This window comes from Tachypleus tridentatus, chromosome 13 (assembly GCF_004210375.1).
Source record: "Tachypleus tridentatus isolate NWPU-2018 chromosome 13, ASM421037v1, whole genome shotgun sequence".
Taxonomy (NCBI): domain Eukaryota; kingdom Metazoa; phylum Arthropoda; class Merostomata; order Xiphosura; family Limulidae; genus Tachypleus; species Tachypleus tridentatus.
The window spans coordinates 76,989,947-77,017,369 of NC_134837.1; the positions used below are offsets into that span (position 1 = coordinate 76,989,947).

Consider the following 27,423-nt stretch of genomic DNA (forward strand, 5'->3'; position numbering starts at 1 on the left):
ATTACTGTACAACAGTTTTCAGCACGCAGTTTTTCAAGATAATGGTTTTGTTGCTGTACAACAGTTTATACCACGTATTTTTCAAGATAATGGTTTTGTTGCTGTACAACTGTGTTAAACATGTGGTCTTTCAATATAATTTCTTTGTTGCTGTACAACTGTGTTTAACACGTAGTTTTTCAAGGTAATGGCTTTGTTGGTGTACAACAGTTTATACCACGTATTTTTCAAGATAATGGTTTTGTTGCTGTACAACTGTGTTAAACATGTGGTCTTTCAATATAATTTCTTTGTTGCTGTACAACTGTGTTTAACACGTAGTTTTTCAAGGTAATTGTTTTGTTGCTGTACAACAGTTTTCAAGATAATGGTTTTGTTGTTATATAACAATTTTTAACACGTAGTTTTTCAAGATAATTGTTTTGTTGCTGTACAACTGTGTTTAACACGTAGTTTTTCAAGGTAATGGCTTTGTTGCTGTATAACTGTGTTTAGTATGGAGTTTTCAAGATAATGGTTTCGTTGCGGTACAACAGTTTTCACCACGTAGTTTTTCAAGAGAATGGTTTTGTTGCTGTACAACAGTTTATACCACGTAGCTTTGAAGACAATTGTTTTGTTGCTGTACAACTGTTTTTAACGCGTAGTTTTCAAGATAATGGTTTCATTGCTGTACAACAGTTTTCAGCACGTAGTTTTTCAAGATAATGGTTTTGTTGCTGTACAACTGTGTTTAGCACGTAGTTCTTCAAGGTGATGGTTTTGTTGCTGTACAACTGTTTTTAACACATAGTTTATCAAGATAATGGTTTTGTTGTTATATAACAGTTTTTCACATGTAGTTCTTCAAGGTAATGGTTTTGTTGCTGTACAACTGTGTTTAACACGAAGTGTTTCAAGGTAATTGTTTTGTTGCTGTACGACAGTTTTTATTTCTTTACACTATTGTATGAGTTTATTTCGAGATGTAGTATTTAAAAGGTTTCTCATATTCTTCCATTTGTTTTAGTTCCTCGTGTCAGTTTTTATCGCATCCCTGTGTTATAACTATTTATATAACACGGAATTTCAAGAAATATCGGGCACAGAGCTTGCGTGACGGTCACAAACCGGAGGTCACTAACGTGGCTGTCAACTGTTAAATCTTTCATCATCACGGGACGGAAGCCAGTGACACCTATCAACAAACGTATGTGTCTTTATCGCTGTTCGTGAGCAGGAAATTTAAACATTCATTCGTTCTACCCGTTTGCATAATTTTTTACGTTGTTTCAACACCCAACTATGAAATGTACACCACACAACATTTCGAAGAGACCGAAACTCATGAAAGCACAATTCTGATAATTCTATACTGATTACTTTGAATATTTCAAACATTATTTTCAACAAAAAATGGTTTAATTCGAAAAATAATGTTATATCAGAACATTTTCATTCACATTAAAAGCTAGAAAATATATAATGAAGTTATTGACACAGATTTGTTTGCATGCGATATATACTTGAAATTTTAAGTCGCTTTCAAGAATTATATAATATGTTTTGTAGCATGCCAAAAACCAGTAGAGCTTTCTTCTTTAACGCTTGAAGATCGTCATACTATGAATAAAAAACAAGAATTATCAGTATTATAGTGTAAACATCTGATTTATTTCTGTTTTCTTAAACACAAGGTGAATTGTTTGTTTGTTTGTTTTGAATTTCGCGCAAAACTACACAAGGGCTATCTCTAATTTAGCAGTGTGAGACTAGGGGGAAGGCAGCTAGTGATCACCACCCACCGCCAACTCATGGGCTACTTTTTTACCAACGAATAGTGGGATTGACGTCACATTATAACTTCCCGATGACTGAAAGGGCGAGCATGTTTGTATGACTGGGATTCGAACTCGCGACCATCAGATTACGAGTCGGGTGCTTTAACCGCAATTAATAGCCCCCGCTAGTATAGTGGTATGTCTACGGATTTACAACGCTAAAATCAAGAGTTCAATTCCCCTCGTTTGGCTCAGCAGATAGCCCGATGTGGCTTTGCTATCAGAAAACACACACACACGCAATCAATAATTAAATTTATCTCGATTATATTCATAATATTATCTTCAGTACCAACCATATAATACCAACTGAATCAACTGTATAGTAGCTTTTGGCTGACCATGTATATTAATTATGATATAGTTTGTTATAACCAAAACCCAGCCGAAACTAAATTAAAAAGCAAAAAACACTGTATCAATTGAAAAGATCCTATGGTACAGGCTATAGTGGGGGATATAAAATGTACCCTAGGTTTCGAAGGTGGCTGCGAAAGTAGGACTCACATTGCGGTAGGGACACACCGTCTCACGTGAAGAACTTCATAAAGATGACAAAACAATCAAACTGAAACAATAAAAATAATAGAAAGCAGGCAGTGAAAGGTAATATAGATGTGGGACATTCTTGGAAAATGACTGCTCTCCAAAATGAAGAAGAAGTAGACAAAATAAATAAAACATAAAAATAAGGAACTAACGTTTAGGGATAAGTAAGTATGTGTTGTAAAATTCGATTTTTTCATGTGTAAGGAATATTTAAATATTATATCATTTTATGTATGCTTAGCTGAGAATTCTTTTTGTTTCACACATTACTGTGTAAAATCGGTAAATGAACAGTAGTTAGTGTAATAATGCAAGAACAGAGTGAACGTTTCTTTTACAGTTACGAAATATTATGCATATTCTTTTTCTAACTTATAATTTTAAAGCAAAATTATTATGGAAATACACCAATGTCAAAAGAAAGCGAGTTTTCTTTATCATGTGGCCTAGTGGTTAATATTCTATACTATGGAATTCGAAGGTTCGAGGTTTGAGCTTGTGATATGCATCTGAACACGTTCGACTCTTTCAAATATGGAATTATTATACAAGTGATAGTCACTTCCCTATTCATTCGGAGTTGCTCTGTAGGCGGCAGGTGATTCTTACAAGCCAGAATTCCGAAATTATGGACTTGTGGTCTCTGGTCCATGAGTTGCATAAGGTACCGTTCAAGTTCAAGGGTGTCAAATACTTGCTTACCACATCAGTGACTCCACTGTATTTCTTACTGTAGCACTTGTTTTCCCGCTTCTCTCTCTGTATATGTTTATTGACCGTAGTGAACTGAAGGAAAAAATGGGTCATGTAAGAAATGTAACTCCATCCGTATTAACGAATTTTATGAAATACCTAAAATAACTAGTAAAGAAATCTGTTTTAAAGTTAATTTTTTTTAAATTAATCAAAGCTAGGAGGCGTGATGACGTCACCAACGTTAGTGTTTATCTGTTTATAGCCCTGCACGATCTGCGTTAACTGTGCCTAACTAAGTGATAGACTAGAAAAGAAGGCTGCTAGTCAATCTGCTTCTTATCAGCTCGAATAGGTAGATTTAACTGTTGCTCTTATAATGCACCCACCGGCCGCAAAGTTTGGAGCATGATTTTGGTTTTATAGGCTGTAAGTATCGGGACGCGAACCATACAAACCCAGCTCTTCACTCCGACACGTTAACCGCTGAGCCACGCCCTGCACCAGTGATGTAACAAAATTAATCACAGACACTGCATATCTTCATCTCGCCGCTTTTTTTTTTTTGAGACTGCACGTGTTTATGTTGGATAACGTCAAATTTTATTTTCGAAAACTTAGAATGTCCGACTCAGGTCCAGAATGATCATCGATCCGGATCATTTTTTGTAGTGAGATGAGGAGCCAGTCTTGACCTTTATGTGCTCATGAAGTTTGATAACAGTGCGATCATACTTTACAGCGTTTTGTTACACAAATCCACTTTCATGCCCTATCTCCCCGTTATAAAAAAAAAAATGATATAGAGTAATCCAAAATCCGGATTATATTTAGATCCAGATTAAATTTGGGGAGGACTTTTTCACACTAACTTTCTATCTTTTCTAAAATGTTCATGTGCCTCTATCTATCGGTTTTCGAGATACGCACACGGAAATTCAAACAGACAAACACATACACGCACATGTGTAAGGTCGAGGTTAATAAAATATTTGAAGCCATGGTTTGCATGGCATTCGAGGCATTTAACTTTCTCAGTATGTTGCTACTGTGAACATTATATATTTAAAAACGGCTGGTATGGATAGAGAAGGCACTATGAAGAGGAGCGAACAACGTTTCGACATTCTTCTGTCATTGTCAGGTTCACAAAGAAAGAAAGGGTTACTGACAAGTAGCTGACCACATGCTTGAAGGCTATTGTGTGGTTGAGTGTAAGAATGTAGAGGGCGTGCTTAGATGTTGGATTATATTTATTAGTATAGGTATAAAGATGTTCCTTTGTATTGGTTTGTTTTGGGCTTGAGTTGTTGTATAGGTAAAACTCTTTAATTTTGCGTTTGTTTCTTTATTTAGTATTTGAGTGTTTTCTATGGTTATGTTGTGTTTATTTGATTTGCAGTGTTCGAAAACGTGTGAAGGTGACTTTGTGTTCTTTGAATCTGGTTTCCGCTTTTCTACTTGTTTCTCCAATATAGAAGTCGTGGCAGTTATCACATTGTATTTTATAAATAATGTTGGTGTGGTGTTTGTCAGTGTAGTTTTTACATAGTACAGACCTTAGTTTTGTGTCCGGTTTTTGAATAAATTTGGTGTTAACTGGAATGTCATATTTTACTATTAGGTTGTGCCAAATGTTGGTTATTTTTCTGCTGATGTCGGGAATATATGGTATGCAGCAGTATACGGTTTCGTGATTTTTCAAATCTTGGGATATATTTACTTTTGTTAGTTGATTTTGTTTTTTGTCTTACATAAAATTAACGACGAATTAGACAAAATAAAACAATACTTCATCAACATAACAAGTTTCCTCCATAAACCGTAGAAAACATTATACACACGCACCTAGACAAAAAGCAAAATCAACCAACAAAAGTAAATATATCCCACGATTTAAAAAATCACGAAACCGTATACTGCTGCATACCATATATTCCCGACATCAGCAGAAAAATAACCAACATTTGGCAAAACCTAAAAGTAAAATATGACATTCTAGTTAACACCAAATTTATTCAAAAAACCAGGCACAAAACTAAGGTCTATACTATGTAAAAACTACACTGAGAAACACCACACCAACATTATTTATAAAATACAATGTGATAACTGCCACGACTTCTATATCGGAGAAAAAAGTAGAAAAATGGAAACCAGATTCAAAGAAAACAAAGTCACCTTCACACGTTTTCGAACACTGCAAATCAACTAAACACAACATAACGATAGAAAACACCCAAATACCAAACAAAGAAACAAACATAAACAAACGCAAAATTAAAGAAGCCTTACTTATACAACAACTCAAGCCCAAAATAAACCAATACAAAGGAACACCTTTATACCTATACTAATAAATATAATCCAACATCTAAGCACGCCCTCTACATTCCTACACTCAATCACACAACCGCCTTCAAACATGTGGTCAGCTATCGGCCAGCAACCCTTTCTTCTTTTCTGAACCTGACGATGACCGAAGAAGGTCGACACGTTGTTTATTTCTCTATTAGTGCTTTCTTTACCAGTCGTTTTAAAATATATAATTTTCTTTACAAGCAGGTTTTTTCATCATTACGGGTTATTGTGAACATGTCTGTAACTCTTAAAATTGTTAGTCCGGCAGAGCCAGGTGGTTTGGGAGCACTGCTTAACTCGTGTCTGAGGATCGCGGGATCAACTCCCTCTCCTACTAGACATGTCATCTTTTCAGCCGATTGGGCTTTATAATATACGGTCAATCTAACTATTTGTTGGTAAAGGAGTAGTGGTCCAAAATTTGGTGATGGATGGTGATAGCTTTTCACTGCTAGGTATCGCTAACGCAGATTGTCCTCGTGTAGCTTTGCGCAAAATTCGAACCAAACCAAATTGTGTACTCTATATTTCTTGAATGATAATGTTCAGTGTGAGCACTGCTAGTTTAATGTTTGCTGCACAATGTTATAGAAATTCTAACATTAGCGAAAAATTAAATTTGTTACAATTATAATATTTACTAAATTAATGACGCGAAAACAAAACAAAACTGGTGCCCAATTTGTCATAACACTACTTTTTATTGTTTTCGCTTTTAAAACGATATTTCAAGTGTACGTCGTGATAAATTCCCTCTGTCTCTAGTGATATTAAACATTAAAAGTATAAAAACAGTATTTCAAGTGTACGTCGTGATAAATTCCCTCTGTCTCTAGTGGTATTAAACATTAAAAATATAAAAATGATATTTCAAGTGTACGTCGTGAGAACTTCCCTCTGTCTTTAGTGGTATTAAACATTAAAAGTATAAAAACGCAAGAACATCAATTTAAATTTGAAAATTTAATTCGATTTATAGATTTTTTTTACCGTCACGTGAGAGTGGAGAATTCAAACCAAATAAAATTAACCCTGATAGCTTTCTGGGTTCATACTTAAATCCATTGTATTGAAAAGTATAGAATCTTAGTGTGTATCTCCAACACAAACTTGGCCTTGGTCACTTTTTTCCAACTGAACTATTTTACTGTGATCCAGCATGGCCAGGTGTTAAGGCGCTCGACTCTTAATCCGATGGTCGCGGGTTCGAATCCCCGTTACACCAACCATGCTCGCCCTTTCATCCGTAGAGGCGTTATAATGTGACGGTCAATCCCACTATTCATTGATAAAAGATTAGCCCAAGAGTTGGCGGTAAGTGGTGATGACCAGTTGCATTTCCTCTAGTCTTACACTGCTAAATTAGGGACGGCTAGGGCAGATAACCCTCGTGTAGCTTTGCGCGAAATTCAAAAAACAAACAAACAAGCTCCTTTAATGTTCTCATTTGTCATAGAAATAACTTTTTTTTTTTTTTTGAAAACAGTTCAACGCACATCAGACGTTTATTGTTCGCTGGACTATTATTTGTTTTTGTTTTGTTTGTCTAACGATTGATATGTAATAAATATTTAAAAATCAAAACCAAATATCAAATGATTCTCAGTATTGCAATATAAGGCAATATCATTGCATAATTACCAAATGTGATAAGAACCAATAAATAATAATAGATCAGAACATAGACTGCTTACGCTGTTTAAAATGCACATGAACCCTATATACTCAATGTTAATAATAATGATATAAACGAAAATTACCAGTCTTTTCAAACTATGCTGAATGCTCTTCTTTTATGCTCAATTTTGCCAAGAACTAAAACAAAATTGATGACCGTGTAATGTACAAAACGCAACGTGCTCTTATTTTTAAGAACGTTTGTTTTAGTCTTGGAGAACGTATACAACTTGTAGTTTTGGCTTCACCCCAAAGTGAGCTATCTCTCTTTCTTTTTTTTTTACCCAGACCTAAAGAAACACATAACATTCTGTTCAACCTTCAACAAAACGGAAATTGTTGACATTAAATGCTCTATATTTTTATTTACCAGTAAATGATTTATTTGTTTTTGAATTTCGCGCAAAGCTAAACGAGGGCTATCTACGCTATCCGTCCCTAATTTAACAGTGCAAAACTAGAGGGGAGGCAGCTAGTCATCAACAGCCACCGCCAACTTTTGGGCAACTCTTTTACCAACTAATAGTGGGATTGGCCGTCACATTATAACGCTCCCACGACTGAAAGGGCAAACATGTTTGGTGCGACGGAGATTCGTACCCGCGACACTCGGATTACGAGTCGAAAATCAATGTGTAATTTTACATGCAAATAATTACATGTTTATTATTTTAATTTAAACCCCTATCCATAAAATTACACTCTCACTTTACAGTTCTCTTAGTGTGAAAAAAAACTAAAAAACAATGAAAAACTATTCTTATTAATTATTTGTTTAGAATTAAACACAAAACTACACAACCTGTTCTTGTCAACCGCAGGTATCGAAACCTGGTTTATAGATATTTGAGACTGCAGGCACGCCGCTGTGATACTGGGAGAAAAGGAAAAAGGCTGATAGACTATGTGGAAAATCTTGTGAGTAACTATTGCTTGTTGACTAAGTAGTTGTGAATCTAATGAGTTGCTACGCCCGTGTGATAAATTTAAAATACGTTTAAGACAAGCCAAAGTGTAACGTGTAAAGTGATTATTCAAAGAGAGAATTAAGAGAAACTCTTACACAACAGCTAAAACTAAAAACTTTATCTCTATCTAAGAAGCTAATTCTATATCCGGTGCCCACGAAGGTAACATAATATTAGCGAACTAGCATGCTTCTAAACACGGACTGAGCGCCTTTGATGCCCTTAAACAGATGAGTATTTTCACTTCACGGATTTCAATCCAACGTCACGTGCTTGTTAAAGCAGAAGTATTTCAATTTACCCGAATCTTTATAAACATATACATTGTATATACGTACAAATATAAAAAACAACAAGTGAAAATTGAAAATTATTACAAGGAATAAACTACTTTTTAATGTATTCATTGATTTAAGTATATTTACTTCAAATTAGACATGTGGGCGCGTGAGTTTTGTGTTAACGAAATAATTAAGCATCAAATTTTGTAATATATTACTTTTTAAAATTATACTTTAAATTTTAATCCGAAGTTTGAGTCTGACCAGAAGTAGCAGGTTTTAAATGTTGAATTTTCACATAATATTTTCTTGAGACAAGCTTATTACTATTAATGCACTTCTATTACCCTTCCGAAGAAAACTGAAATAATACGAATTATAAATATACAATGAAAACGTGCTGTTCACACTGTTAAATAGGTGCTTCTATCCCAAGATTGGCCCTCCTAGGACAGCGGAAGGTCTGCTGATTTACAGCGGTAAGTGTACTGGTGGACATGGCAGATGTAACTATGCTATAAAAAACACACACACGCACTCCAAAGAGAGAATTTCTCGTTTATTATTACCGGCTCCGTAGTATAATGGTCGGCTAAAAGTATAGAATGAAATGAATAAGAAATACAATTTTCTCATAATTTTAATAATAAATAACAGATATTCCTAGAAATGGTAAAGTAAAATCGTTAAAATAAAGCATAATTACAATGTCACATTCTACATATGTAAAATGTTTGGGCAAAAATCCAAACTAACGCTGTAAAAGTTTTCGTTTTCTGATTTAAAAGGCCAGACTTAGTCTGATGGTTACGGATCAGTAGGTCTGAAATCAGCATTTTCAGCTGTGGACAACTGGACGTGCTATGAAATATAACTCAATCTCGCTAACCTCCTAGTGGATCAAAAATATGCCATTAGACTTATCGACACAAAAAATCGGGTTTCGATATGTGTCATTGGCATAGAACATGTAGACAATTGAGTAGCCATGTACTTAAGAATAAATAAATAATTTCGCTCTCGATTAAGATTAAACGTGTTGGTGGCAGCTACTAGTTAATATTTCAAAATTAGAGACAGATGTAGATGAGCCTTGAAGGTCTTTAGCATGTTCTCTCTTAATCTTTTTGTTTCTTAAGTACCGTTTAGGTTCAAAACACAAGTATCATAACATCATTAAACCTACATTTAAACATGAAAACCTTCAACCTACTTCATGTATAAAGACGAAGAAATGATTAAATAATTTATTCTCATTTTCAGTAAAGTAAATAAACTGCAGTTTCTAGGTTAAAGGAAGATGCACATATTTTGCAGGATTCTGTTTGGAGCTATCACAAGCCTTCGTTTTGTTTGTTTGTTTGGAGTTAAGCACAAAGCTACACAATGAGCTATCTGTGCTCTGCCCACCACAGGTACTGAAACCTGGTTTCTAGCGGTGTGAGTCCGCAGATTCATCGCTGTGCCACTGGGATGTATCTTCCGTTTAGTATACATCTTTGTAGCGCATTTGACCTAGAAGTCCTGACTTTTGGCCCACAAGTAGGCCTAAAAATATAACTTTTGTGACAGTTTCTTTCAGACTTTATCAGCTGAGCCTCTGTCTACTCTTTTGTTAAAGAATAACAGAATTAACCGTTACATTTTAATGTACTCCTACTGTTGAAGGTGTGAGCATGTTCGAGAACTGGGATTCAAACTCGCTATCCCCAACTTGAGAGTCTAGTGTCCTAGTCGTCTTCCAGGAAACATTCAATTAAAAACATCCGAGCATGACGTCATGGTTAACTTATTCGCTTCCTTTTCAAAAGCCCAAAGGTATGAGCAGAGATAAGCTGATGAACACTCTCCGTACTCTAATTTACCTGGGTGGTAACGCCATGCAGTTAATTCCTGTCTGGCTAAAAGTTATTGTGGGCTACGATTTCTGTTGATTGGTTATCCTCCTTCCGTTAACAAGTTCTCTAACTTTAATTGATTAGCCAACATACTGTATAAGGTGCGGCCCTGCATGACCAAGTGGTTAAAGCATTCAACTTGCAATCTGAGGGTCACGAGTTCTAATCTCCGTCCCATCAAATATGTTCGCCCTTTCAGCCATGGGGGCGTTATAATTTGATGGTGAATCTCACTATTCGTTATCAAAAGACTAGCTTAAGAGTTTCCCCGCGGGTGGTGATGACTAGCTGTCTTCGCTCTAGTCTTACACTGCAAAATTAGGGACGGCTAGCGCAGATAGCCCTCGTGTAATTTTACGTGATATTTAAGAACAAACAAATAAACAAATGTAGAAGGTGCTTTTCGACCGAAAAAATCATTACAATTCCTATCAAATTAGACAGAAAACTTTATCTGAATGACCAATAAAACTTATTTAACTGTTGTTAATAATTATGTCTTAAATTAGATTAGACCATTTACCTTTTGAAAAGAAGATAACTTTATTTTTCAAAACTCCTGTATCTTTTTTTAAAGTAGAAAGTGTTATTGTATCTCCGATTTCTATACTAAAATGTACAAGTTATATGGATATTTTATTGTTTGTAAAATACCATTAAAAAAAGCAATGCAGCCATCAACTATTACTACAAGACTTTCAATCCCACAGTGTGATAAATGGATGTCTGCGAATTTATAAACTGGGTTTCGATACTCGTGATAGGTGCAGTTTAGAAAGTCAATTTTTGTAGTTTTGTGCTTAGCTACAAAGAAACATGAATTTCAAATGATCTAAGTAGCCGTATGAGCGATTTAAAGCGTCGCGTCAGATATTTTTATATCCCAGATAGTGAAATAAAAGCCAAAATTAAGAAGTTAAAAGTCCCCTGCTGGGACAGTGGTAAGTCTTTGAATTTACAACTCTAAAATCAGGAGCTCGATTCCCCTCGGTGGACTCAGCTTTGCTGTAAGAAAACACACATGAAACTAAAAAAAAAAGACACCTCAGTTTGCATAAGCTTCAGATGGTAAAAACATTTCTTGAATGATAATCATCGGCTCCCCTGTGGTTTAACGGTATGTCAGCGGACTTACAACGCTAAAAATCGGGTTTCAATACCCGTGGTGGGCAGAGTACAGATAGCCCATTGAGAAGCTTTGTGCTTAATTCAAAACAACAACAACACTAAAAATCAACGAATACAGCAGAAATTATATAAACATCATTTTATTGTTGAGCAAATTTCGCCGCCAGAAAAATCAACCATGTTAACAACCAGCTCAACAAGAACGAATCATTTCAATTTCAGATCGTCCACTATTTATGATTAATAGCTGAAACTATGTTAGTGTTTATGTCCGGAATTACGATATGGGCGATCTAAATGGTCTTTCTGGAACTGATACTCTGAATAGCTACCATTACATTGTGGTAAGCAGATAAGTTTAGCAGGGTTCGTCGAACCCCCAAAGAGAGTTCATTGCGTCATGTGATTTTATAAAAACAAGAAATAGAATCAGTAAAACTAAATGTAACAGAAATATTTATGATTCGTTTTTATTCAGAAAACATGATGTGCGCTTTTAACTTGTCTAAACACATTTTAGTCCAGTCTCATCTGATCGTACTTTTCCAGTGTTTCTAGTACAAAACACTGGATATTTTATATAGTGTATCTGATTTTGAGAGTATAATGGAAATAAGGCAGGTTGATGGAGACATGCATAGATTTAGTTTTATATGCTTAGAAGAGAGAGAACGAGAGATAGAATTTGAATGTCGTATTCCATGATTAAAGTGATTTTATTAAATTCTTGAATAACGAACAGTTCTTGAACTTAAATTAACCAAAAACATTGTTTCTTCCTTTCGTTTTCTAGAGATCATAAATGCTTAAAGCCAAGTTTCCCTGGATGTGCTAAAACCAATCCTGTCGAATCACTATTTAAAATAACCTGGACCCGCCCTTGCATAGCTCTAATAAACTTATTCAGTGTGTCTTTTGGTTTAAAAGTAAATTTGTTTTGATCTGTAGAAACAGTTTAACGTACGAAGGTAACTTATTTATCCTAAATACAAAAAAATAAACTAAATGGTTACAGTCAGACTAGAATTATTATACAAAGGTTAAAGTAAAGTTTGTTTGTTTTTTGAATTTCACACAAAGCTACTCGAGGCAGCTAGTCATCACCACCCACCGCCAACTCTTGGGCTACTCTTTTACCAACGAGTAGTGGAATTGATCGTACATTATAACGCCCCCACGGCTAAGAGGGCGAACATATTTGGCGCGAGGGGGATGCGAACCCGCGACCCTCAGATTACGAGTTGCACCCCTTAACACGTTTGGCCATGACGGGCCGTTAAAGTAAAGAGTACATTGTTATTATTTCGTGAGACTTTCAGATTACATTTGTGTATATTGTTGCTATCTAGTGAGACCTTCAGATTACGTTTATATATTGCATTGTTACCTCGTGATACCTTCAGATTATGTTTTATGGATATTGTTCTTACCACGTGAGACCTTTAGATTACATTTTATTCATACTGTTGTTACTTCGTGAGACCTTTTGTTTACATCTATACATATTTTTGTTATCTCGTGAGACCTTTTGTTTACATCTATACATATTTTTGTTACCTCGTGAGACCTTTTGTTTACATCTATACATATTTTTGTTATCTCGTGAGACCTTTTGTTTACATCTATACATATTTTTATTTCGTGAGACTTTCAGATTATCCTAATGAGTTGAGAAGGTTGAAAGTTTTCTTTTCAGTACCAGGAATATGGCTTTTTTTTACAGTTTTAAAGCAAAGGTTTAAATATATGTTATAATTATCTGTATAAACTACCTGGTCGTCGGTTTTAACTAACATCAAACTGAGACTTTATTCTAACGAATCTAGAAAGGGAAAGAAAGGTTCCAATATCACGTTGTAAAGGCTTTAGAATCTATCGGCATACCCCTTTTAGGGACATTAGTGAAATCCAATTAAATAAATATTGTTTGCAGTTTCACTTAGGATTTACAAAAATACTGAAAATTGAGCCGAGCGAGTTTACGTATCCTTCCTACATGAAAGATGTTCTAAACATTTCAATTAACAAGGATCACATACTGTTATAGTAATCCATTTTAAGGATTAATTAAAATTAACTTTGTAATGACGAGATATAAGTTATTAAAAAGAAAACTGGCTGACTGTTAATAACTTCTGATTAAAACAAGTTGTCTACACATATAAATAATTATATAAATATAAAGTAGCGTACCTAATTTTTATACATAGAATACAATTTTTCAACTAGTGGCTAATATTTACAGTACATATTTGCTCTATTACAACGTATATCACAAGAAAGAAAATTGATGCCATGTTACGTTTGCAATCAGCATAAATTCAGAAAATTTTAGTAACTTAAGAGTTTTATCTGCATTAAAACTAAGTATAATATAAACAGATATTTAAATACATTAGTACAAACATTTAGTAATGTGGAGTAAAGTGCTCGAATCGTTTGCTTCATCGTTTGTTTTCGTGCAGTGTTACCACTATGGGGTATGTGCAGTCTATGCATGTGAGAATCGAACCCCGAGTTTTAGTGTTGTAATTTCTGAAGTGTTTTTTTTATGTAGAGGTTCAAATAAAAAGCATTACTACGTAAACCTTATAGAATCTATATGAATACGTTTATACTTTAATTACAATTTTAAATTATGTTTTTACCATTTAAGACACACTCTTATTACGTTTACTTTACTCCCTATGGAACGGGCCAGGCATGGTTAGGTGGTTAAGGCACTTGACTCGTAATTCGAGGGGCGAGGGTTCGAATCCCTATCACACCAAACAAGCTCGCCTTTTCAGCCATATGGGCGCTATAATGTGACAGTCAATCCCACTATTCCTTGGTAAAAGACTAGCCGAAGAGTTGGCAGTGGCTGGTGATGACTAGTTGCCTTCCCTCTAACTTTACACTGCTAAATAAGAGACGGCTAGCGCAGATAGCCCTCTTGTAACTTTGCGCGAAATTAAAAAAAAAGGCAAACCATGTGGAATGAAATAATCAATCGTAAGTAAACTTAATTTTAAGGATGGAAACTAATAAAAACGTTTCAACGCAGAGACTGATAAGGTTGCATACATGGGTGAAAGGTTTTTCTGTGACAAACAGTACAATGTCGTAGAACGTCTTAATAAAGATATTCTTCCATCTTATTTCGCTACTTATCGTTAGTATTTGATTTGAGAATGCACATAAAATAAATCACAGTTTCCTATAAGTAATTCACAAGTTAAGATTAGACTTAGCTTTAAAAGTAGGGGAATGCAATTATTCTTAAAACAATAAATCCAAATTAGAATCATATACTTTTTATTCAACTATAACGGAACACCACGACTAGTCTTATGTTTCAAATAAATTTAATGTAACCTAAAAGTTGATAAACCAGAGAAGAGAAGAAATGTTTAAAATTTTCTGTTATTTTTAATTACATAATTTACGAGAAGGATTTTCTTTTTGGGGGGGATTTCTTAAATTAAATATCAAATAAATTTACTGCTCTTGAATAAATTTATACGTAATTTTATAAAACACAACATATGATGACATATGACATACACATTATCAAATTTACCCGCACGAGATAATACTCGAGCTCAGATTTTATACGTCGTGTTTTAGTTTTAATTTTACCACTTGAGAAACGCAGTTTAAGTTGCATTTCGAAACCACGTTAGAACAAGATAACTTACAAAATGTATGACTTAAAGTTAAGAATCGCATTCTGCGTCTTAAACCAGCAGATTGAAAAGACATACAACTTTCAATTCATAGTGAGAATGTAACAAAGCTTCGAAAAGCACCTTATACCTTAAAAATAGGGAACATTTAAAGATGATACACTATCTTATTTAGAATTATTGTATATTTTTTAAAATATAAAAACATTATAAGTAGTGTAATAGCAAATTATATCCGTACTTTGACAGCATTATACGCTTATCTATTTGACCCAAAGCAAGGATTACATTTTATAAGTTTATGATTGTAGTTTTAGTTCTTGTTTCATTACCTTTTAAAGCTGGATTACAACTTCATTTTAAAATTCATAATTTTTAACGTTGTTTTTTAGACATGAAAATACAGAACATTGGGATTAAAAATAGCATTTTAATTAGTGTCAAATACATAGTACGTATAGTAAATAAAATTATTACACAATGTTGCACCATGAAGTTACGCATGAAATATCTACAGTATGGCACGTGTCGTATCAAATTATGCAACCAAATAAACAACAATGCATTGTATATAATGTATGTTTTTACGATAACAAAAAAGCAATTCAATTAGTATTACACAAATGAGTATTTTAATAGCCTCTTTTGTTTATAAAATATTACAAAGTTCATATCATAAGATAAAATGGATAAATTAGCTACATAATGATAGATAAAAACTAACTGGAAAAATATAAATCTATAACATTCGAAAACTCACAGACCTGGCATGGCCAGGTGGTTAAGGCACTTGACTCATAATCTTAGGGTAGGGGGTTTGAATCCCTGTCACACCAAACATGCTCGCTCTTTCAGTCGTGGGGACGTTATAATGATACGGTCAATCCCACTATTCGTTGGTAAAAGAGTAGCTCAAAAGTTGGCGGTGGGTGGTGATGACTAATTGCCTTGTCTCTAGTCTTATACTGCTAAATTAGGAACGGCTAGTGCAGATAGACCTCGTGTAGCTTTGCGCGAAATTCAAAACAGACAAACAAATAAATTGATTAGAAAAGTTAAAGTTTCGTTTGAGTTTTTTATTATTTTATTTTCAGAAGGTTTCATTATCATTAATAAATAGTTTCTTTTTGTAATCTTACTGATATTTTTTTTCATAGAAATTTACCTTCTGACTAAGATATAGTATTAAAATTTAATTTGTTTTTCAGAAAACAAGTTTACCATTGTTAGAAGGCAACTCGCTCTTACGTAATCCTCCGTGATCATAGGTTGATAAAAGAGGGCTCTGGCGTCTCAGAGAAAAATAATAATATTATGATATTATGTTTGAACTGATAAAGTAAACATGACCTAATACAGCTACCAACTGTATCATTCCGTCTTGATGCGATAGATAACTATGCAAGTTCTTTCACAGGTGAAAAAAAAGGACAGCCGAAATAACTTGTAAGTTCATTTATTTAGCTAGTTTTGTGGTAAACTGTATAGTAATGGTTAGAGTATTTTACAACTCTTAACATGTTTTGAACTCCCACGATCTCGTTGCTAACGTAGTGTTATCTAGTAGCACGTGAATGTTCCAAGAAGCTCGTGTGATGCGTGTAGGAAGCGTACGCGTGGGTTAAGTGCTAAAGCAGTAAATAGTTGTGCAGGGTGGAAATGTCTCTATCAATAAATAAAGCTTTAATGCTACATATTATGCTGAAAGGAGAAATGTTTTTAGGTGAAGAATCTTCAAACTAAGGAGGCGGGGCAGATAAGGTTTTGTGGGCCGAGCTCTCACCCCCCCCCCTTCCCCCGATCCTTTATTTACCACACTACAAATGTTATTGGCCTCACTATTTCTTTTTCTCGGCGCATGCGCTGCCATTCTAATTCTTGGAGGAGAGAGATGGAATTTGAGAGGAAAACAACGTGCCCCCTAACAGATAGAGAGAAAGAGAGGAGATGCAGAATCAGGTTTTACACGTTGAAGAAGACATCAAACGGAGACGTAGCTTCGACTAATCAGTTAGTCTGGGTAGGAAAGCTTAGAATTCATGCTATTGAGGTCAGACTTTATGAGAAGTGCACAACTGATTTCAATGAATCTGCCCACGTTTCTTAAAGAGAGATGTTTAATTTTCTTTTCTTTCTCACAACAACAGTCTTAAGGTCCCGAACAGTGATGCCCGTTTTGATTCAGTAACGGTGGAATTTGGAAACAAAGCCGACCTCGCTGCCCGAACACGACATCCCATCTCATCTTACTGTCCCTGGTGAGAAGCCTCAGTGGAGGAATGCTGCTGTCTTCCCCCCCAACTTGGGATGCGCCAAGCACTGGTAACAGTTACATATGGCATCCATCCCGCTGGTTTTTTTAAGTTTTTTTTTATTAGTTTCTCAATCTACAAGATATTAGAGTTGCCGACACTTAAGGGAGGTGGAGACAACGGCACATCGTCAGGCGGCCCTCCTTTCCTGCAACATTCTGACACTAAGGTAAGTGTGAATAGGGCACTTCCTACTTGTTCACGTTTCTACTCATAGTTTTGTAAGATACTCTCGAATCATAATAGTCATTAAGACGTGGCGTTTATTAATACCTCTATACTTGTGCGGACCTATGAGGGAGGCTACCAACAATGTTTGTTTGTACAAGAAAATGCTTCATCTGATCGCAATAAGTTTGACATAAGTACATAGACGCACTGATACCTTTTTTTTTTCTTCAAATTTTATAATCAACGGACAATACAATGGAACTCTAAGTACAATAATGCACTTGGATTCAAGGTAAGGTAAAGAACTAAGATTACCAGTAAACTTTGCATAGTATATAAGAATTATGAAAATGAACGTGTATGATATCTCTTTCTCTTTACGACTTTAATCCTAACTAGTCTGGAGTGGGCCGGTAGTTTTGTAAGCCAAGAATTTTGACACTCGGGTGGCTGGCCCATTCGACAACGATATAGGACGAGCATGTTCAGGGATAGGATACGAGCTCACGATCCTCATAGTTTGAGTCGAACGTTCTACCCGCCAGGCAGTGGTCATGCTCGAAGAAAACGTTCTCCAAGGAAAATATTTATTGAACAATGTATGCTAGAATATATTTAGTTACTACTAACGCAGGTTCGAAATCACCAAACAGTTTAATATATATTTCCTAACAGGATATTTTTGGTTACTCAGATCAATTAGAAACAAGCAATTATTGGGTTTCGTTAAAGAGAGTCGAAGCATCATAGATATAACTTTAAGAAAAATATTCTTTTCACTTTAGAACATTCAATCCTTTAGATGCCACATAGTGTGAAGAGCCAAATATTGTAAGTGAACAATCTTGTCGAGGTCTGGCATGGCCAGGTAGTTAGGGCGTTTGATTCGCAATCTCATGGTCACGTGCTCAAATCCTTGTCCTACCAAACCTGCTTTGCCCTTTCAGCCGTAGGAGGAGTTATAATGTGACTATGAATTCCACTATTTGTGGGTGAAAAAAAGAGTAGCACAAAAGTTGGCGATGGGTGAGGATGTCTAGTTGCTGAATTAGGGACGGCTAGCGCAGATATCCCTCGTGTAACTTTGCACGAAATTTAAAACCACTGTAAATTGAGACCGAATGGATGTTTAACATGTCCTGAGCAAACAGTGCATTTAATTTCTCTAATTATTTTATGGCTTAGATATTAATATTAGAAATTACTCCATGTTTACGTTTGGTTTGTTTTGAATTTTGCGTAAAGCTACGCAAGGGCTATCTGCGCTAGCCGTCCCTAATTTATCAGTGTAAGACTAGATGGAAGGCAGCTAGTCACCACCACCCATTACGAGTCGAGTGCCTTAACAACCTGGCCATGCCGGGCCTGCCATGTTTACGTATGCATTTTTATATCAAAGAAAATGTTATTTATTTTAATTAGTTTTTATTTTGGCGAAAAAGTAATGTATAACAAATTACTGAAAATATTCTTTGCTTATTATTAAGCATAAAGCTGATCAATGGGACATTCATGCCCACTGGAAGGATCGAACCACTAATTTTAGCATTATAAGCCATAAGCTTGTCGTCGAACCGCTGGTGGTCGTACAGGTGAGAAGCACGAGAAGAAATGCACCATACATGTTCAAATAACAACTCTCTCACGATATGTAACTGGCACGTGCCACTATTACTTTTGGTTTTATGTAAGTACGTAAATGAAGAATTATTATGGAGTTTTTATTAAGGTTATTTTTGTGAAAACGCTTTGTAAAAAATAATAATATCAAAGTTTGCATCGAGTGCACTTAATATAGGTGGCAATATAATAGCTTTAACGCAAAGAAATGTCAAATAATTTCTTTGGAGGAGCGTAAACAACCTGATGAAAACACATATTAAGTGTCACGTGGAGTGGTAAGATCAGATCTCATTTTTCTACTTCATTGTTCGTATTTCAACAGCAGTAGTACATTTACCACATATATGTAGAATAATCTTCCTGCTTCAGCTAAAGAAACAAGCCCCATTTACACTTTAAAACGAAAGTAAAGGGCCTGTAACGAATAAAGTTAATACGACCACCACACCACGTGTAAAGTTGATTTTTTTCGTTTTTCAGTTCCTGTTGTTGTTTAGGGTAAAGGAACATAATGGAATATCTATATTTCGTCCATTGCAGCGAATCAAACCTCGCATCTTACGTTGTAACTCCGTGAACTTACCGTTGACCCACTGGGGAGACCATTTCTCAGTTACATTCGTTTGTTGTTGGTGTGACAATTATTATAAAAAGTGTTTTAATAGTTCTTTTTAAAAAATCAACAATTTCGTTCTATTTCCGAAACGGCCCTTTATATATCTTGTAAGTAATGGTTCCAACTGAATTTGTGATTTTAACCCAATTTAACACGAGAGAGATTGCTTGTTGTTGTTGTTGTTATTGTTATTTGAATTAAGCACAAAGCCACACAATGGGATATCTGTGTTCTGCCCACCACGGGTATCGAACACTGGTTTTTAGCGTTGTAAGTCTGCAGACATACCGCTGAGCCACTGGGGGGCAGATTGCTTTGTAGATTTAATCTCATTTTGTTACATTTCTGAATAATAAAGTAATTATTTTTTACCTTTCAGTTCAAGCTTAATTTATGCATGAAAGCTAACTTTTTAACTCAATTATATTCACAAGTTTCTTCTATCTGACCACGTGTTTATATTTATCATGTCTGTTATAATAATTTATTTTGGTACTTCATAATTATTATTAATTACGATTGTTTTATTTCAGCAGATGTTTTTGGTAGGCTTTATAATGCCCCCCCGCTAGTACAGCGGTATGTCTCCGGATTTACAACGCTAAAATCAGGGGCTCGATTCCCCTCGGTGGGCTCAGCAGATAGCCCGATGTGGCTTTGCTATAAGAAAACACACAGGCTTTATAATGACAAACTTGATAATTAATATTAAAGAATTAATGATAAAAAAACAAAAATGTACTTAGATATTGTACAACTGATATAACAGCGATAAACTTCTATTTTTTCATCGTTAAACAGCGAAGTTGTTAAAGTAATTCTAAAAGTTCCTATCGCCTTGTAAAGTCAATGTATGGCTTGTAAAGGTTTCCTGTGGACCTATAACACTGCATAACAATTTTTTTGAAAAGTTTTGCTTCCTGAAAAGTTTTTGCTGATTATGACAGGTACCTGGTGGGTATCCACAAACATAGTTTTGGGTTTGCTTCATCACGTAGGAACTCTGAGAAATAGACAGTTAACTGTTTACCGACAATAACGTATTTAATTGCGTTTATGTTTCTAATACGCTATTAAATTCAACATAATTACAAGTGTTTTGTTCCTGATTTTCGTTTGTATTCAATGTCCGGTGCATCACGTTCCAGTATTCATCAGTAGTCAGCAAGCATTGACGGATACCTGTTGCCCTAATATCGTTTTTCCATTGTAGCAATGTCCTGGTAAAACTGAAGATTTCGATGAAATGGTTCGTGATGGGCAAATTTGGATGTGATTTTCGTGATCAGCAGCCAAAAATCTATAAGGAACACCCAACAGTGTTCAAGAAGCAATAATTTTGTTTTGCAATGTAATAGATGTTTCGGTGAGATTAGTCTTAAAGCTTAACCGATAACTCAAAAAGTTACTAGATATAAAGATACGATACGACTAAGAATTTATCATGAACGAATGAAGTGAATAGATATCAAGGTAATATAAGTGTAAGTGTTTACCATGAACACATAAAGTTATTAGACAGTTCTCTGAGATACGTGCTGGGTTATACCATGATCTATTAAATTGAATAAATATTGAGGTAAGATAAATCTAGGGATCTACCACGAACCTATAAAGTTATTAAAAATGTCGATACATAAGTCTAGGGATTTACCGTGGATTAATAGAATTACCAGATATTTCGATAAATTATTCGCAGAGGTGTAAATTATTGTGAACCAATAAAGTAACCACATATTTTAATCCAAAATTAAGGGGTTTAGTGTGAACAAATAAAGTGATTAAATATTTTGATAAGGTATTTGATTAATCATGAATTCTCAATGTGATATTAGTAGTAAGGTATTATTCTTTCTTTCTAAAACGAATTCATAGCAATGATTATGTATTATAGTAGAAGTATTGTGTTTATGAAGTTAATCACCAACTCATTATTTTAAGGGTGGTTCTTAGCAGTGAACAGATAAAGTTAGAGTAAATTATGACAGAATACTAATTAAAAGCTATTTATGAATACACAGCCTGCCATGTCCAGGTGGGTTAAGGTATTCGAGTCGTAATCTGAGGGTCGCGGGTTCGAATCCCGGTCACACCAAACATGCTCGCCCTTTCAGCCGTTGGGGCGTTATTATGTGACAGTCAATTCCACTATTCGTTGGTAAAAGAGTAGTCCAAGAGTTGGCGGTGGGTGGTGATGACTAACTGCCTTCTCCCTAATCTTATACTGCTAAATTAGGGACGGCTAGCGCAGATAGCCCTCGAGTAGCTTTGCGCGAAATTCAAAAAACAAACAAACATTTATGAATACGAAACTAGGTATATTAGAAACGTTATTTTGCGACGTAAGCATGAATGAATACTGAAATATCTAAATTATTTATGAAATATTATAGAGTTTTTGGAACGTTTGGAGACATAAGAATTTAAAGTTTAATGTCCTAAGTCTCTAATGTATTAATGATCCGTATTCCCTATCGTACCTAATTCGATTTGATATTATTCCTAGCACACTGTTCAGGTTTAACAGTTGACGACTCGGCTATAAACTAAAGATGCATTTTTACAATGCAAAAACCAACAACAAACAAAAACAAAATAAATTGGTTTGTCATTGTAAGGTGATCTAAGTTACCTGAAATGAAACCTGGTTAAGGTAGGATAATGAATTATTATTTAAGCTATAAATAAATCAGACGGTTGAGGTGGAAAGCTAAAATATACAACGTTTCTTTGTTCCTTAGGAGGTGTTTCGTGATTCTTGAGGCCCCTGCTACCAAGACATAGTGCGAACCCAATGAGGAGCGTTGTCATGAGAAGCTGCCGTTATGAGTCCTCTACATCACCAACGGAATACTCAGTATCTCCCCAAACGGTGATGTACTCGAACCAGCAACCAACTAGCGATATTTGCTCCATGGACAATGGAAACTACTACCGAGGATCGCCGGAAAATCTCGGTACATACACACCAACGGCAAGTGTCTGGCACGGTGAAAGTAGCGCTCGCGGAAAAGAAGGATTTGACAGAACGTCTATGTCTCGGTTGTCTCTCATTCAAACTTCGAGCAACTTTCGTGATCATGCGGCCTCAAACGAGGTGTCTTCACGCTACAAGTCGGTACTGAGACAGCACGAAGACAGTTTGTATTTGACAAGAGGCTGTGATATTTTTGCACGTCCTTCCGAGAATAGACTGGACTCCGCCAGGAAGCCATTTTCTTCATCACAGTACAGTGGTTCATCCCTTCCTTTAAAACCCACTCTACATCAGGGGGAAAGCTCTACGCCACCCAAAATTCCTAGTCCTGTTCGAAAGGAAAGCTCCCTTTCTGGTAGTAACTCTGCTGACGAAGATACGGAAGAACATGTACCCCACGTGCTTGCCCCTCCGTTCCACGGGCACGCTCCGAGAAGATGTCTCCTCTGGGCCTGTAAGGCATGCAAGCGAAAGACTGTAACAATTGATCGAAGAAAAGCTGCTACGATGAGGGAACGACGACGATTACAGAAAGTAAACGAAGCGTTCGAAACGTTGAAACGAAGAACTTGCGCTAACCCTAACCAGCGTCTCCCTAAAGTGGAAATTCTCCGGAATGCTATCGAGTACATCGAGAGCCTGGAAGATCTGCTTCATGGGGCACCAGGCATTCAGAAGCCGGGAAAAAGAAAGTTCAGCCGGGATTCTGACTCTGCCAGTGGCGGTAGTGATTATTCAGTAAGTCTTCATTTCTATTGTCATTTAAGCATTATTTGTTTTGGTTCTTAAACAGTCTGACCTGAATTAGCGGGTTAGTGTTATGCATTTTCACTTTCATATTTATGAGGTCCATTTTATAACAGTATTAAATGTCTGCCATTTAAAGTCTCGTTCAAGCTCGAGCAAAGAAAGTTCAGAAAGTAAAGAATCCTTTTTGTTTGGGCCTGGCATGGCCTAGCGCGTAAGGCGTGCGACTCGTAATCCGAGGGTCGCGGGTTCGCGTCCGCGTCGCGCCAAACATGCACGCCCTCCCAGCCGTGGGGGCGTTATAATGTGACGGTCAATCCCACTATTCGTTGGTAAAAGAGTAGCCCAAGAGTTGGCGGTGGGTGGTGATGACTAGCTGCCTTCCCTCTAGTCTTACACTGCTAAATTAGGGACGGAGAGCACAGATAGCTCTCGAGTAGCTTTGTGCGAAATTCCAAAAAACAAACAAACCTCTTTGTTTTGTCTCCAATATTTTGCTTTCAGGAACACCGTGATAACTGTCCAGTAAATGAAAAGATTAAATGATATTGATATATTAGTTAAAATATTTATTTGAATACAAATTAACAAAGACAACTATTGTTCACTTACTTTATTTTAGTATATCGAGAAATCAAATTAAGGTCGTCTTGTGATACCCAAAGGGGCAGGGGTAAGCCCAATGGTTGTCGTGTCGACCTGTGGATCTGCAGGTTTAAAGTTCGAGACGTGATACAGTGTGTTATGAAGGTAATAGTCAATTTCATAAAGCGGTTGTAGTAGTCGAATAAAGCTTTTGTGTGGACTAGATACCTACGATAATACCAGTATCAGTCATTCACAAAACAACAGAACAGTTTTATTTGTTTGATATTTGATAAAACTTTAACATTTTCAATACTGTTTATCCAGCCTAAACAGACAATGATATCCGATTTGCTAAGATGTATAATATTTAGACAAGACAGCTCTTCTTCTAAAGGTGTTTTATCGTGAAAATTTTGTATCATAAAGTGATATAATGTAATTCAACATGTTTTCGCTATCGCTGAAAGCACTGCTGTTCCACTTGTTAAGCAGACCACTATGTATGTATGTATGTATAGGATCAAAATATTTTTTATCGTTTCCTAATTTTTACTTTGAAAATATTCTCTCTTTAAACATTTTGTACACTATTACAGGTAATAATTATTTGAAACGTAAGGGAACCAAAAGATTTCTTTAAATATGACTGCTTTGAATAACGAATGAAAAAAAAAAACGTGAAAGTTTAGTACCCTTCTTTTATCACAATTTTTCTGAATAACAAATGTTACTTAAAACATTATAAGAATGAGAATCACTGAACTCATGTTTGTATTTCCAAACACGAAACATTTTGATTGGATATTAGTATCTGTTCCTTATTCTGATTGGACAGACGTACCAGAGCTCACTTTGTATAATGAGTCCACTTATACTATTGATTTCCAAGCCTGGAAAAAATTACTTGTCTTTCTCTGTAGTAGGACCGATCTGTACAGTTTTTACTCGGATTAGAGTAAACCGATTTGTACACGTCTTCGTGACACAGAAACAAACAAACCTCTGACACAGAACGATGATTAGATTGATATTTGTTACAAAACAATTCATAAGTTATGTAAACATTATATTAATCATTACAGGACACTTCATAGATTATGTAAATACACTACCTAATATATTTAAATTGCCGATTGTTAGAAGATGATTCTACATCATATTTAGTTTCCTATATTATTTATTATTCGAGTTAGACTGTTGCGTAGAATGAAACATTTTTTTCATCATATCCACTAAAACGTTTTACCCTGAAGACACTGTCATATATGCGTCGTCTTCATCTTTTGTTATTATTTTGTTTAGGCTAACATTTTTCTTCATCGAATTTACACTCTATGAATTTCAACTTACGTTATACTCTGACTACGCGGTTATTTCTTACAGGATAATGTACACAATATATTAGATTGACTCCTGTAAGAAAACAGTTTATAGTTGTTTTAACCTATATACTTCAGTCTGGTTAAATTTAGTTTGTCACCTGCTAGATGATAGTTGATAAACTATATAAAGTTTCTTGCAAATGTTTTCGTCCCCTTACAAAGTTTCCAAATTTTGTTGCCATCTGAGCTTGCAATCATGGAACTTTATATTTGGAATCTACACAATATACTCCAAAGTGAGAAAGCTAAACGAAAAAAACAACAACAACAAAAAAACGCTGATAATTATTTAAATTAGATTTTCAAATAAAATGATAGAGATGCTTCTCATCTGGAGAAACTTGAATGTTTGTTAGGTGTGAGAGGGATGGTACAAAGTACAGGTGAATCTTAGAGGAAAACCTGCTGGAGTCAGCCAATAAAATAAAAGTGGGTTGAAAATTCACATTTAAGCAGGACAGTGACCCGAAGCGGAAGGCCAAAGCCAAACTGGAGTGGTTTTAAAAAAAGAATGTGAATGTCCTAGAGTGGTCAAGTCAAAATTCTGACTCGAGTCAAGTAGAAAAATTATGGCGAGACTTAAAGATTACTGTCCATCAACGATTCCCAAGAAACTTGTCAGAACTGGAGCAATTCTGCCAGGAAGAATGGGCAAAAATTATACCATCCCATTGTGCAAAGCTGTTACAAATCTATCCAAAAAGACTCAGAGCCGTAATTACTGTCAAAAGTGTTTCCACCAAGTACTGACTGAGAGGGTTGAATACTTATGTATTCAGCAAAATTCAGTTTATATACTTTCTTTATAATTTTCCCTCCCAGTGGCACAGCGGTATGTTTGCGGACTTGCACTTCTAGAAACCAGATTTTGATACCCGTGGTGGGCAGAGTACAGATAGCCTTGTGTACCTTTGTGCCTAGTTTCAAACAAACAAATCTTTGCAAGTTTTGCTGGCGTTCAACCTTCTTCACACATAACAATGTTAAGTTTGATTATTACAGTTTGAATAAAAACAAGTTCGTTAAAAAATTACGTTATTTGTATTCTATCAAAATGTGACATAATTGGTAAGGGGTGAATACTTTTGTAAAACACTGTATATATAGGTATATAGGTGATGGATACTGATGATGAATACTGTTGAAAAATAGTTTATAAGTGATGTCAAACTATACATTTTAAGTTGTTTTTTTTAAATTAGGATGGCTACTGAAGGATAATAAATATTATATTCCGAATCATCCTATATATTTAAATCTGGTTAGATTGAGTTTGACTGCTGTTGGAAGACAGTTCATATACTGTGACAGCCTAAAACTTTTTAATTTGGTTCGATCGAAACTGACTCTTATTAAAAACGATTTATATACTAGTTCATCCTATATACTTTAGTCTAGTAAGATCGTAGTTGAATCCTTTTAGAAGACAGTTTATACAATGGACCAGACTAATATATATGTAAAAACGGCTGGTATGGGTTGGGAAATGTTTTACATAAAATATAATTGAATCTGCTTAAACTGAAGATTATTATTATTATTATTAAAAGACAAGTTAGGTACTAGTTCAGTCGATATTATTTTACACTGGCACGTCCTATATTGTTTAATGTGATTACACCCAGGTGACTCTTGTTGGGAGACAATTTGTATACTGGACCAGCCCATATCTTTTAATCTTATTAGACTGATGTTGACCCTGTTAGAACACATTTTGTATGTGATGTTAACAGTAACTTTTAACGTGGTTGAAGTGAGGGTGATTCCTATTGTAATAATATTTATATACTGGAACAACTTTATCTTGTAATCTGGTTAGACTGAGGTTGACTCCAGTTAAAAGTTAGATTATTTAGCAAACGAGCTACATCTTACAATTTGATTAGACTTAGGCTGACTTCAGTTAAAAGACAGATTATATCCTGTATTAAACAATGATGATTAATCTGGTAAGACAGGTTGAC

General features: G+C 35.3%; 1 protein-coding gene and 1 long non-coding RNA gene across 16 annotated transcripts in view; one reads left to right on the forward strand and one right to left on the reverse strand.

Annotated features, from left to right (window-relative positions):
- Window positions 1-938: 938 nt before the first annotated feature.
- LOC143240759 (uncharacterized) lies at window positions 939-16,374 on the reverse strand. 3 transcript variants are annotated; one of them, XR_013021930.1, is made up of 3 exons: window positions 7,903-8,064; window positions 3,072-3,155; window positions 939-1,177 (listed from the first exon to the last, which is right to left on the reverse strand). It is a non-coding gene; the product is annotated as an uncharacterized LOC143240759 (long non-coding RNA). The 3 variants fall into 3 exon arrangements; XR_013021928.1 differs by lacking the exons at window positions 939-1,177; window positions 7,903-8,064 and adding exons at window positions 1,196-1,602; window positions 16,265-16,374; XR_013021929.1 differs by lacking the exon at window positions 939-1,177 and having other exon boundaries at window positions 2,426-3,155.
- The window catches only part of LOC143240757 (uncharacterized), a 49,669-nt gene continuing 38,614 nt past the window's right edge, over window positions 16,369-27,423 (forward strand). For 3 of the 13 annotated variants that reach the window (XM_076483742.1, XM_076483751.1, XM_076483750.1), the window contains exons 1-2: window positions 16,578-17,524; window positions 22,507-23,480. In XM_076483742.1, coding sequence (XP_076339857.1) covers window positions 22,560-23,480 — 921 coding nt within the window. In that variant the 5' untranslated portion in view covers window positions 16,578-17,524; window positions 22,507-22,559. Of the gene's footprint in view, window positions 16,490-16,577; window positions 17,525-17,585; window positions 17,819-17,968; window positions 18,126-18,759; window positions 19,214-22,506; window positions 23,481-24,111; window positions 24,240-27,423 lie in introns of those variants that run through there. The other 10 variants (XR_013021924.1, XR_013021926.1, XR_013021925.1 and 7 more) reach the window with 8 other exon arrangements.